General features: G+C 59.2%; 1 protein-coding gene across 1 annotated transcript in view; it reads left to right on the top strand.

The window, feature by feature from the left end:
* COL20A1 (collagen type XX alpha 1 chain) overlaps positions 1–12,797 on the top strand; it is a 31,003-nt gene that overhangs the window by 3,407 nt on the left and 14,799 nt on the right. Inside the window, 11 exon segments of the mRNA XM_024750171.1 lie at positions 514–645; positions 763–854; positions 2,809–2,919; positions 7,521–7,664; positions 7,838–7,981; positions 9,304–9,462; positions 9,800–9,919; positions 10,490–10,654; positions 11,305–11,469; positions 11,651–11,820; positions 12,048–12,177. Of these exon segments, the coding sequence (XP_024605939.1) occupies positions 514–645; positions 763–854; positions 2,809–2,919; positions 7,521–7,664; positions 7,838–7,981; positions 9,304–9,462; positions 9,800–9,919; positions 10,490–10,654; positions 11,305–11,469; positions 11,651–11,820; positions 12,048–12,177 (1,532 nt within the window).

Below are 12,797 nucleotides of genomic sequence, written 5' to 3'. Positions count from 1 at the left end.
GGTGCTGCGGGGAGGGGAGGGGAGGGGCCTGGCTTGGGGCCTGGGGTGCCCGGATAACCTGTGCGCCATCCTCTAGCCCATCTGCAGCCCCGAGGACCCCCTTGAGCTCCACTGCCCTGGGTGTGTCTGGGCCGGGGCTGGCCGGAGACCTGAGATCCTGCACTACGTTCCCCTCTGCTCTGTCAGCAGGGGCCCAGAGGCAGCCCCCCAGGACCCAACCCCACCTTTGGGGCTCCCCCCACCTCACTGAGAGGCCAGCTCTGGAGCCAGGGGGCTGGTTGTCCTGGGTGGCCGGTCCTCAGCCAGGACACGTCCCTCCTGGGGCCAGCAGGGGTCCCGGTCCCAGCTCTGATGCCGCTCAGGGCTGTGGGCAGGGCCGCCCCCCACCTGGCCTTGGTTTCCTCCCCAGACCCCCTTGGCCCTGACAGTGGCCACCCCAGGCTGGTATAATGACAAGTGAGTGACCAGGGCAGTGGCCAGGCCCCGAGCTGGCCTAGCTGGCCTGTGGAGAAGGTCCCGAGGGCGGGATGCAGAGGGTGCGGTGGGCAGACGGAGGGCAGCTGACCTCCTGATCCAGGAAGCTCCCCCAGGCCTGTGGGACGCTGGCCCCTGGGGACAGGAGGGCCAGTGGCTGGAGGCCTCCAGGTATGGGCTCGGCCCCAGGCCTACACAGGCGCAGACAAAGAAGCTCTGGCTTCGAGGTCAGGAGGGGACAGAGGGACAGACGGACAGATGGCTGAGTGGCCTCTCCTCCTCTCGCAGGCCACACACCATGAGCATCCGTGTGTGCCCCCGCCTCGGGGTCGGCCTCTGGCTGTGGCTGGGTGTCACCCTGGGACTCGGCCAGGGACAAGGTGAGGACTCGGGTGTGGGCTTCCTGTGGCCCCTACCTGCCCCCCACCCCAGGCCGTACCTGCCCAGGGCACAGGTCCCCCGAGGGACCAGCCTCCCTCTGGCCCTGAGCCCCCAGCAGCTGCTATTCTGGGGGGACAGATGCTCAGGGGGCAGAGACGGGAAGAGGGGACGGCTCTGCCCACAGTGTCGCCCTCAGCTGTGGCTTGACCATTTGGCCTTGCGGTCTTTCTATTTCTTTGGGCTCTTTTTGTTTTCCGGTTGTTGTTGTTTGGGGTTTTTTTTTTTTAACAGTTATTAACACACTGGGTGTGCATTTAATTCCTTCTTATGTTAATATTTTTTCCATCATTCCCCAGATGCCTTTTCAATGTGAAATTTTCAAACAGCAGAATCTAGAGTAAAAAGTGATACCCCCACCCCCCAGGAGAGCCCAAGATGCTGCCTCCAGCAGGTCCCTGCTCATTTAAGCTCCTTTAAGGCGCACATCACATCAGCCTCCTGCCCCCTGCGTGTAGCACCTTGGGCGGCTACACCCCATCCAGCGAGGGGACGCTTCTGCTCCCTACTGGACGTTCACAGTGTGTCCCTTTCGGGGTAACGCTGGTCGCAGTATCCTTTGTAACACCCCAAACCCGTGGGGGAGGGCTGCGTAGACTGACACTGGGAGGTGGTGTCCACGTCCCAGGGGCCGTCCGAGGCTCCGGTTACCCAGTGAGCCCCCTCGACCCCCGCCGGCCACATCCCTGGCGTGCACCCGGCTCCCACGGGTGATGAAGGGGCAGGAGACCGCCGAGGCCTGGCCTCATGGGGGGCGGCAGGGGTGCATCGTGCAGCCACCCAGCCCGGAGCCCCGGCTTTGGTAACCGCCTTCTTACTGGTGGTGCATCTTCGTGGTTATACGTTTGCATGCAGGTGGTCGGGGCCCTCTGTCCCTGGGGCTCTGACAGGATCACCCCAAAGGGGCCAAGTCACTAAGGGACCCCTACAGACACTTGAGTCCAGACAGCACGAGGTCCCTGCAGGCTCTGGGTAGACAGGGGAGGGCTAGGGTGGGGCGGGGCCCCACATCCACGCTGCCCTTCCCCGAGGGTGGCCCCGTGGGGGGTGCCCCTGGGTGGGTGCTGTCTCCCAGGCGCCCCACCAAGGCCCTGACGTGCAGACTCAGAAGGCAGCTGGGGATGGCCCCCAACATGCCAGGGGCGCAGGGAGACAGAGGCTCTTCATGAGCTGGGCTTCCTGTTCACAAGTGGCTTTTCACGGCCCCCGCTCCTGAGGCGTTCCTGCCTTTCAGCCCAGGCTCCAGGGATCAGCGGGGCCCACCCGGCAGCCCGGCTCAGCTGTTCCCTGCTCTTAAGCGATCATTGTATCTGCCGTGGGCTCCCCCCGGCCCTGCCCTTCCCCTGTGCCCCAGCTCTGAGGGGGGCCACCAGAAGAAGCCCATCTCTGTCCCCACTTTCTAAAACTAGTCGCCTCCGCCAAGGAGCTCCCGGAAGCTCGGGGGTCAGGCTGTGCCTGAGGGCTGAGGCCTCCGCTACCCCGTCCTCCTCCCAGGATGGCCAGGCCCACCCCAGGGCACCCCACCCTCATGGGCTGTGTGAACCTAGTGGTGACCTTGGGGTCTGCAGCTGCGGGGACTCGGCGGGGACATCCGGGCGGGCTGGCAGCTGCCGTGCTGGCTCAGTGCCCGCGTCTCCGGTGGGGCAGTTACGGTCGCTCCGGGAGGCTGGCCTCAGTGCACGGGGGCGGGGGCCTCCCTGGACAGAAGTCTGCCCTCCCGGGTGCTGCCAGGCGGTCTCGGTCCTCTTTCAGCCCCGGGTGGGGCCTCTTCTAGAGTTCCCCCAGGTGGGACTGGCCCCCTCTGACCCCTGATGGGGCCCCAGCTGCCTCGGGGCCCCCGCAGCTGGTTGGGGCGGTTGCCAGGGGGCAGCCCTGACCCCCATCCTGCCTTTGCAGCAAGCGGCCGCCTGAGGCTGGTGGTGCTGCCTGAGGACCGGCTGCAGATGAAGTGGAGGGAGTCGGAGGGGAGCAGCCTCGGCTACCTGGTGCAGGTGAAGCCCAGGGCAGGTAGGGGCCCGCGCCTCCCCTCTGCGCGCACTGACGGTGACCACGGTCAGCATGGCGGTCGCTGGGCCCGGCTCCTCGCGACTCTGCCTCCCTCCTCCCCCACTGCCCCGCTAACACGGGGAGGCTGTGGCAGGAGAGCGGGGCCCGTGGAGTCCCCACCGCCGTATCCCCGCGCCTGGCGCACGCAGAAGGTGCTTGCTCACTTGGAAGAAACAAGGATCCTCCTCAAGCTTAGAGCTCTTAGGGCTCTGCCAGTGCCCAGCGCCAGGGCAGACTCACGGTATCAGAGCGCGTCCCACAGGAGGGCAAGCGGCAGAGGCGCCTGGCAACCCGGCACAAACCTCCAGACGGGATGAGGGCTGCAAGTGTTAACGGCCTTTCAAAAGTTGAGGTTTGACACGCAGACGAGCCCACAATCGTGGGTGTGTGATTGCAGAATGGGTACATGCACGATGCAGAGGCAAACTGGAGCTCACTCCCTGGGTGAGGAGAGGCCCCTCCCGGTCTCCACCCCCTCTGCTCCCAAGCAGAACCCCCTTCTTGACTCGCCTGTGGTTTTCTACTATCTCAACTAAGCCAAATTTATTCACCTTATTTTTCACATCTTTTTTATCTTTGCTGATTTCGTGTGGGTCTACTTATCCCATTAGTTACTGAGAGAAGTATTTTAAATCCCCCATCGTGACTGTAGATACATCTTTCTGTGGTTTCTCACTAATCTTTGTTTTATACATTGAGGCTCTGATATTAGGTGCATACAAATTCAGAATTATCATATCTTCCTAGTAGATTGAACCTTTTCCATTATGAACTATTCTCATTACCTCTGCGGTTGCAGTCTTTTCTTACAATCTCTTTTTTGTGAGATCACTGTTGGTCCTCCAGGAAGCGTTTGCACTGAAAACCTTTTCCCATTCATTTACTCAATTTTTCTTTAGCCTTTCATTTTAGATGCATCTTTTAAGAAGCATAGAATTTGTATTGTTTTTATGTTACAATCTTTGTTTTCTAATTGAAACATTTTCCCACCTACATTTAACGAAGTTACTGATATATTTGGGTTTAAATCTACTATCTTCCTACTTGTTTTCATTTTGTTACACTATAATTTTTTCCTCTCCTTTCTTGTCTTTTTGTGGCACTGAATTTTTATGGAAAATTTTAAACACATGCAAAAGAAGAGAGCGTGATGTAATGAAGCCTCATGTTCCCAGAATTTAGCTTCAACAGTTATCAACGTACGGCCACTATTGTTCCATGTCTGTCTCTCCAACCCCTTCCTTATAGTGTATTATCTTAAAGCAAGTCTCAGACACTATATAATTTTGTCTATAAATATTTCAGTATGTTTCTCTAAAAGGAAGGACCAAAAAAATAACTCTGGTACCACTGGCATGCCTAAAAAGTAAAAATATTTCAGAACCATCAAGAAATACTTTGTTGTGTTAAAAATCTTCCAGCTTGCCTGATAAACATCTTTTGCAATTGACTTCTTTGCACTGAGATCCCAACAGAGTCCTCACACTGTGCTGTTCCCGCGTCTCCGGTAATGTTCCAGCTACAACAGCTCTCCTCCTTTTCCTTGACACTTATTTGTTGAAGAAAGAAGCTCGTTTGTCCGCCAGAACTTCCAACATTCTTTGTTCTGCTGATGGCATCCCCGTGGTGCCACTTTTATTGCTCCCCTACCCCCGTCTGTCCTGAAGATTGACAGGTCCCAGAGGTTTGGTCAGATTCAGGTTTGATTATCTTTTGTTGACAACAATCCTTTATAAGTGGTTCTGTGTCACTCCAGCTGCACCACAGCTGGAGGCCCTCAGCGTCTAGTGTCTCTTTTTTGTGTGTGAAGTTAAGATTGATGGGTAGGTGGGGGACGACTGAGTGCTGTTTATCATCCCATGTCCTCTTGTGCTCAGTAGTTACGTATCCCTTTACTGCTGCAGTGATCGCCCAGAGACCACCGTGCCATCCTGAACTTATCAACGTGTAGTATTCATGAAGGCTACGTTCCCTTTTCCCACACGGGAGCAGCACAACCACATTTATCCCCTTTTCATGCATGTTAATCTATATCCATATTAAATCTCATAAAACATTTTCATTTGCGTAGTGTATAAATTCGACGTGAATTTGGACCAGCTCACGTGTTTACCCTTTTGTTGTTCTCTTTTCCTTCCAGCATGTCTGGGGTTATTTTTCTCCTGCCTGAAAATGTTTCCTTTAGTAAGGGTCTGCTGGTTACACATTCTTGTGTTTTGGGGGGTTTTGTTTGTTTGTCTGAAAATGTCTTTATTCCGCCTTCATTCTTGAGGGATATTATTGCTGGGTATAGAATTTCAAGTTGGAACTTTCCTTCAGCACTTTGAAGACTCCTTTGAACGTCTCTTGGTTCCTGTTGTTTTTCTTGAGAATTCAGTTATCAACCCGGTTGCTGTCGTAACGTCTTTTTCTTTTTCCCTGGCTGCTTTTGAGACTTTTTCCTCTGTTTGGATTCTCAGCACATTTAATCTGATGTTCGTGGGTGTGGGTCTCTTTTCTCCTGCTTCAGATTCACAGGACTTCTCAAATCGGTGTCTACTGTTTTACAGTTCTTTAGCTGTATCTCCTCAAACATTGCTTGTGCCCCATTCTCTCTCTGTATCTATGCCTTTTACTCTTTCTTCTATATTTTCAATCCCTTTATCTCTCCATGCTTAACTTGGTGTTTTTTATTCTGACTGATCTTCCACCATTTATCTCTTCATTTGTGTGTAACAAGCTGTTAGGTCATTCTTTGAATTTCTAACATCATGTTTTGTGTTTTTCTCTTTCTTTTTTAAATTAAATTTATTTATTTACTTATTCTTGGCTGCGTTAGGTCTTCGTTGCTGCGCACGGGCTTTCTCTAGTTGCGGCCAGCGGGGGCTACGCTTCGTTGTGGTGCGTGGGCTTCTCACTGCGGTGTCTTCTCTTGTTGCAGAGCACGGGCTCTAGGTGCACGGGCTTCAGTAGTTGTGGCACGCGGGTTCAGTAGTTGTGGCTCATGGGCTCTAGAGTGCAGACTCAGTAGTTGTGGCACACAGGCTTAGTTGCTCTGTGGCATGTGGCATCTTCCCAGACCAGGACTCGAACCCGTGTCCTCTGTGTTGGCAGATGGATTCTTAACCACTGCGCCACCAGGGAAGTCCCTGTGTTTTTCCATTCTAGAATTTCCATTTGGAAATTTGCGTTTGGTTTTTGCATTCAAGAATTCCTTTTTTTATGGTTCGATATCTGAATTCATAGGCTCGTCTTTTAAAATTTCAAACTACTTAGCATAGTTATTTTAAAGTCTCATGACTCCATTATCTGGGAAATCTGTGGCTCTCTTTCTGTTGTCTAATGTTTCTCTTAACATTCAATCACATTGCCTTGCTTCTTCACATATCTGGTTATTTTTTACTGCATACCAGACATTGTGACAACTTATAGAAATAATTTATGGCCTTAGATAACATTGACTTCCTTCAGAAACAATTTATGTTTGTTTCTGACAGACAGTGATGTGAACTAGCAGTTTTGGGTCATCTTCACTCCGTTTTAGAAGTTAAGATTATTTGAAGTTGGGCTTCAGTCCTTTCAAGAGCCAGTCTATCCTCATTAACCCTTACTCCTGGGTGGAGCTCTTCAGTGTCTCAACCCAAAGAATTGGCGGCGGGGGGGCACGTGCCAAGGACTCACTTCCTCAAAGGGCCTGCGTGTACATGCCTCCCCTGTGCAGGCAGGCCCAGGAACCCAACAGACCTGGGTTTAAATCCTTGTTCTACCATTGAGTAACTGTGTGACTCGGTTTTCCCACCTACAAAATGGGGGAACGGTTTTGTGAAAATTACACAGCTCGAGTCATATGAAGCACCAACACCCTCGCCCTCCCGGCCTGTCCCACCTCCCCACGTGGGGCTGGACCCAGGCTGGGGGCCGTCCGCCCCGCAAGACAATGGACTATGGGGCGGGCGTGCAGGTCCTTCCTCTGTTATCCCCTTCCTAGCACCTGAGACCCGAGAACCGCTAGGTGCTTCCTGACCTCTGACTGCAGTCTCTCCAGTCGGTTCCACGACTGCCTCCCCAGAGAGCGTGGCAGTGTCCCCTGACTCACAGAGTCACGTTGGGACATGTTTGCAGATTCGCTGTTGTGTGCCGTCCAGCCCCCTGCACACGGGCAGGTGGGGCCTTTCTCTGTGTGCAGCCCCCGTCTTCACACCTTCACGCTGTCCCCAGGGCTGTTGTGCTGGGCATCTGGAGGGTTTATGGGTCCTCCCTCTGGGGAGGATAAGTCCTTCTGGGGAAGCTTTGTAAAGGCATATTATTTTGCTGTCGCAGAGATACATTCTTTCTCCATTTGTTACCCAGGAGGTCCTGGAGAGGGCAACAAAGACCTCTCCCCTTTTCCCCTCCCCCACCCCAAGGGGAGGAGCTGGGGGAGGGGGAAGAGGAGGCGCCTGGAGAATTTTGCCACTCCCGGACATACCTACAGGCACACGCAGGACAGAGTGGGCGCAGCACACCTGCACGCACAGGTGCACACATGCGCGCGCACAGCATCCACCTGGGCGGGCTCGACAGGTCTCCCCACCCCCACCCAGGGGACCTGGAGCAGGAGGTGATGCTGACTACCAAGACCCCCAAGGCCACGGTGGGGGGCCTGAGCCCCTCCAAAGGGTACACCTTGCAGATCTTCGAGCTCACGGGCTCAGGGAATGTCCTGCTGGCTCAGAGGGAGTTTGTGAGTAAGTCCCTCCGGGGGTGCATGTGTGCAGAGGAGGCTGGAGCTGAGCCCTGGCAGCCCCTCGACTGGGAGCCCCAGGGAGCCTGGATGAACCGTCGCGGGGAGGGTTGTGTGCAGCCCCAGGCCTCTCTTCCCTCCCTGGTGATCCTGACAGCCCCCCGCATCTCTCTGCAGTCAAAGATTTGAAGAGTAGCTCTGCTAGCAGGAGCAGCCGGAGGCCACTGGGGGCAGCCCTGCAGCCCAGCCCCTCCCACGAGGGGAGCCCAGACCTCGATCCCCCAGTGGCCTTGGCCCCAAGCCAAGACCTGCCCACGCCTGGTGGGTCCAAGCCGGGGGACGGTAAGTGCCTGGGACGAGGAGCTGTCCTGAGCTTCCTGCGGATCCTCTCCATGCGGCCAGGACGTGCTTCCTCCATCTGACCTCACACTCCCCAGCTTCACTCAGGCTTGGCTGCCGCGCTCCTCGGTTCACTAAACCCACCGGGGCAGGTCATCTGCTCGGGGCGTCCTTGGGGCCCCAGTGCCTGGTCCCACCACCCTGACCCCTCTCAGGAGTCCCCCAGCCTGAGTGTGGCTGGGGAGAGGTGACACAGCTGTGCCCCCCCCAGGAGTACCTGGTGAGGAACAGCCCCCACCCAGGGGCCCTGAGGGGGAGGCCCCTGCCCAGCGCACCCCAGACCTGGAAGGGCACAGCCACGCCAGGGCCTCGGCTGGAGGGAGAGAGAAGCCAGGTAAGACGGCCAGGGTGCCAGCCTCTGCAGGCTAGCGGGATGGGACCACAGCGCCGCACTTCCCTCGAGGCCCTGCAGGCAGGGCTGTGCCTCCCCCATCAGACCTGAGATGTCTCTGATTTTGTTTCTCCCATCAGACTTGGAATGGAAGAAAGTAGCCTCACGTGGGGTCCTGGGGTCCGGGCCGCCTGCTGTCTCCCAGTGGACTTGAGGCCAGGGCCTGCCTCCCCCACTGGGGGGGCGTCTCACCACACCTACCCTGCCCGGGAGCCTCAGGTGGGGTCTGGCCCTGGCTCTGGGGCTTGGCCTGGGGGCACTGTCTGTGCAAAACTCAGGGAGCCCCAGATCGAGGGGTGTGGCTTTGTCTCCAAAGAGCTCTTGGGTCCTTTGGACAAGCCCCCTCACCAAACGGTGTGGCCTCAGCCCAGAGCTGGCAAGATGGGCAGCTGCCTGGAGCTGTCCGTGGTGCTGACACAGCGACCCCGGTTGGCACCCCGTCGGGCAGTCTCTGCCCGCTGGGCCCGGGTGTCGTGTCGGCCGGATGAGGAAGGTGGAACCCCCCTACCCCTGCCATAGACAATCGTACAGTGACCAGCACCGCCAAGGCTGATGGAGGGCAGAGGCGCCAGAGCGGCTGGATGTCCTGTGAAGCCTCTCTGGGGGGGCTCGGAGGCCCTGGGATGATGGGCTGAGTTCAAGTGCGGTTTTCTAAGTCTGGGGAGACCCTAGTGCCTGTCCCCCAACACCCAGCTGCCCACCTCACTTGAGGCCGGCGTCCCGTGGCTCCTTACCCTCTACCTGCCCCAGGGAAGGAGATTCTGGGGCTGCAGCCCGCCTCCGGGGCGGATCAGGGTCCTGCGGCAGCAGCGGGTCTTGCCCAGCACCTCGCCTCCCTCCCCGCCTTCCCCAGCCGGACCCCAGTTCCGCTGCACGTCCCCCACACCCGTGGATATGATCTTCCTGGTGGATGGATCCTGGAGTATTGGTCACAGTCACTTCCAGCAGGTCAAAGACTTCCTGGCCAGCATCATTGAGCCCTTTGAAATCGGGCCAGACAAAGTCCAAGTAGGTAGGTCCCAGCCCTGCCCTGCGCCCCACCCGGGGTGGTCCTCACAATTCCTGCCAGCCCCCAGCACAGGCGATGCTTGGAAAAGGGAGTGAGAATTGGGGAAGGAGACACGCAGCCTCTGGGAACTAAGGCTAAGTTCCCACCTGGACAGGCAGGGGTGGGGTCCCGACCTGCACTGGAGGGACAGCTGGCTCCTGGGGGGACATTGTGTGGAAAGCGAGGCTTTGCAGATGTGCCTCCCTGGTGACCCAGGCGAGGCTGTGTATGTCCTGCCCACCTGCTGTGTGCCCACCCCTCCCAGCCTGACTCAGTACAGCGGGGACCCTTCCCCTTCCAGGCCTGACTCAGTACAGCGGGGACCCCCAGACAGAGTGGGACCTGAATGCCTTTGGCACCAAGGAGGAGGTGCTGGCCGCCGTGCGTGGCCTCCAGTACAGAGGGGGAAACACGTTCACAGGTCTGCCTGGCCCCAGCCCCACCCTCGGGGTCTATTCAGGTCTTGTCCTGAGGTCGGCTGCCCTCGCACCTTCCCAGATTTGGAAACGTGTGTTCTGAACCACGCCTGAGAGCTGTGTATTCACGCCTTTGCAAAGGACAAGTCCACCTCGTTCATCCATGGTGAACGTGGTGTGCTGGGCAGTCCTGCTGAAACCAGGAGACTCCTCTGGTCGGTAGAGGCCCCTGGGAGGGCCCATCAGTCGCTTGGGGGGGCCCTGCCAGCAGCAGCCCCCCTCAGGGGGTCTCGCCCTGGAAGACCCCTCCCCCCACCGCAGGTCCCCTCCCTGTTTCCCGTCCTGGGGCCTCACTGCTCTTGAGAAGGCAGCAGGGTGTGGGGCGCTGGCCCCTGAGTCTCTGGGTGCCTTTGAGGGAAGGAGAGGGGGCATCGCTGCCCTCCGGGCCCCCGCAGCCTGAAGGGGCCAGGACCGGCCTGGTGGGCAAAGCAGGGGGCCAGCGGCTGGTGGAGCCATCGCGAGTGGGCAGGGAGGGTGCTTGGAGCTGCCAGCACTTTCTTCTCACTGCACCCAAGGCCTGGCCCTGACCCACGTGCTGGAACAGAACCTGAAGCCCGTGGCGGGTCTCCGTCCGGAGGCGGCCAAGCTGGTGATTCTGGTGACGGACGGCAAGTCCCAGGACGACGCCCGCACTGCTGGCCATGTGCTCAAGGATCTGGGCGTCGACGTCTTTGCCGTGGGTGAGCAGACCCCGGGCTCTCACGGGGAGTTTTCACAGCAGGTGGCTCCCACACCCCCCCACCGCCCCCCGGGCTGCAGGTCTTGTGGCCTCTGAGCCCCAGCCTGCTGTCTGCGAATGGGGAGGACAAGTCCCTGCCCCAAGGCAGCCGCGTGAGTCGGCGTGGACGGCAAGGCCGCTCTCTAATGAAGTGTCTGTAGACGTCTCCGTGCCCCCTCCTGTCTGCACGGGCCCTGTGCGTGGCCCGGAGGCCTTGCTCTGCGCCCTTGACTGGCCAGTCATTGACTCTGTTCCTTGGGAAGGAGACTCCAGACTTGGGGGCAGGGATTCCCGGAAGCAGAGACCGGCCTCGGTGCCTGACCCCAGCCCCTGGGTGTGCAGGACGCCGAGGAAAGCACACTGGCCTCCCTCCTGGCCCCAAACCCCACAGAGAGCCAGGCAGGCATGGCACAGCCTGAGAGGGACCTCCGGGTGTCTAGCCCCACCTTCACACCAGCCCGTCTCTCGCGGGGGCCCGGCCAGGTGACCCCGTTCTGGGGCCTGTGGAGTCTTGGGTCTGTGGCGTGGGAAGGAGCCTCTGCCGGCTGGGTGCCTCGCAGGGGCGCAGTGGTCCTGGCTCACAACAGACAGCTTGCCCCCACCCCGCGGCAGGCGTGAAGAACGCCGATGATGCCGAGCTGAGGCTCCTGGCGTCCCAGCCTCTGGACATCACCGTGCACAGCGTGCAGGACTTCCGCCAGCTCGGCTCGCTGGCCGGCCTGCTCAGCCGCCTCGTCTGTCAGAAGGTGCAGGGCAGGCGCCTGCGCAGCGGCCCAGGTGAGCCAGCAGGGGTGGCACGAGGGCAGGGTCGCCCATGCTTGGCCGCAGCCCCACCAGGCCCCGCCCACGCGGTTCTCAGGGCTCTGAGGATACCTGGGGGAGCATTGTCCTTCCGGGAAGCGGCCCCCAGGGGCGCAGGCAGAGCCACTGTCGCCAGCTGCCCCCTCCCATCCCACAGTTACACCGGCCGCAGCCGCTCCGGCCCTGGACCCCCTTTCCGCTCCCACCGGCCTGGTCCTGACCCGGGTGACCTCCTCCAGCATCCACCTGTCCTGGACCCCAGCCCCGCGGCCACCCCTCAAGTACCTGATCGTGTTGCGGCCTTCTAAGGGCGGCGCCCCCAGGGAGGTGAGAGGGCCCCCCCTCACGCAGGCAGGGCTGGAGTCGGGCCCACAGGTGGAGGAAGAAGGGTGGCAGGGGCGGGGGGCTACCAAACCGCAGCCCCTTGCCCCCACAGATGGCCCAGACCTGGCCAGGGACGCAGCCACGCAGGGAGCGAGGGCTAACCCAGCCCTCCCCAGCCCACGCCCCCGCCCCCACCCCGCCCACTCTGTCACTGGCATCTTCTGTTCCAGGTGGTGGTGGAGGCGCCCGCCTCGTCGGCAGAGCTGCACAACCTGACCTCCAGCACGGAGTACCTGGTCTCCGTGCTCCCCGTCTACAAGGCCGGCGTCGGTGAGGGCCTGCAGGGCCCGGTGACCACAGGTGGGCGAGGGGGGACTCGCCTGCAGCCTCCCCTCGGAGCCTGGCACTGGAGCAGTCTTAACCCGGGTGGGGCACACCCCCAGCCTGTGACCGAGGCCAAGTCACTGGGCCTTTCTGACCCTGTGTCCTCTTCTGAGCACAGAGATGTCGTTTGTGTCATCAGCCCGGGCGTGGCTGGGACCCAGTACTGCTGCTGCCTGCACTCTTGGTGGGGCTCCCGCCCCGTCCAGCCCGCAGGCCGCCAGGGCCTGCGTGAGCCACCCGCCGGCAGCTTTATTGGGATACACCCTACGACCCTCCCATCTACAGTGTACAAGTCGGGGGTTTCCGTTTGTCCCAGCATCGCGCACCCACACCTTAGCAGTCACCCCCAGTCCTCCCCTTCCCCACGGCCCCTGCCCACCCCGATCTGCTTTCTGTCTCTGGGGTTTGCCATTCCTGGACCCTCCATATAAATGGGACCACACAGCATGTGGCCTTAAGTGAAACCAGGGTTGCCCAGGGGGAGCCGGGACAGGGACTTCAGTTGTCTGTGCCCCCCCACCCGCATTGGTCTTCCCCCCTCTGTGTGTCCATCAAGACACACCTGGCCTGCACTGCCTGAGACCCTTTGTCCCGCT

Source organism: Neophocaena asiaeorientalis, unplaced genomic scaffold (assembly GCF_003031525.2).
Source record: "Neophocaena asiaeorientalis asiaeorientalis breed wild unplaced genomic scaffold, Neophocaena_asiaeorientalis_V1.1 scaffold606, whole genome shotgun sequence".
In the NCBI taxonomy this organism is placed as follows: domain Eukaryota; kingdom Metazoa; phylum Chordata; class Mammalia; order Artiodactyla; family Phocoenidae; genus Neophocaena; species Neophocaena asiaeorientalis.
Note: the sequence above shows the minus strand (reverse complement) of the source record. Positions and strands in the feature narration are given on the sequence as shown.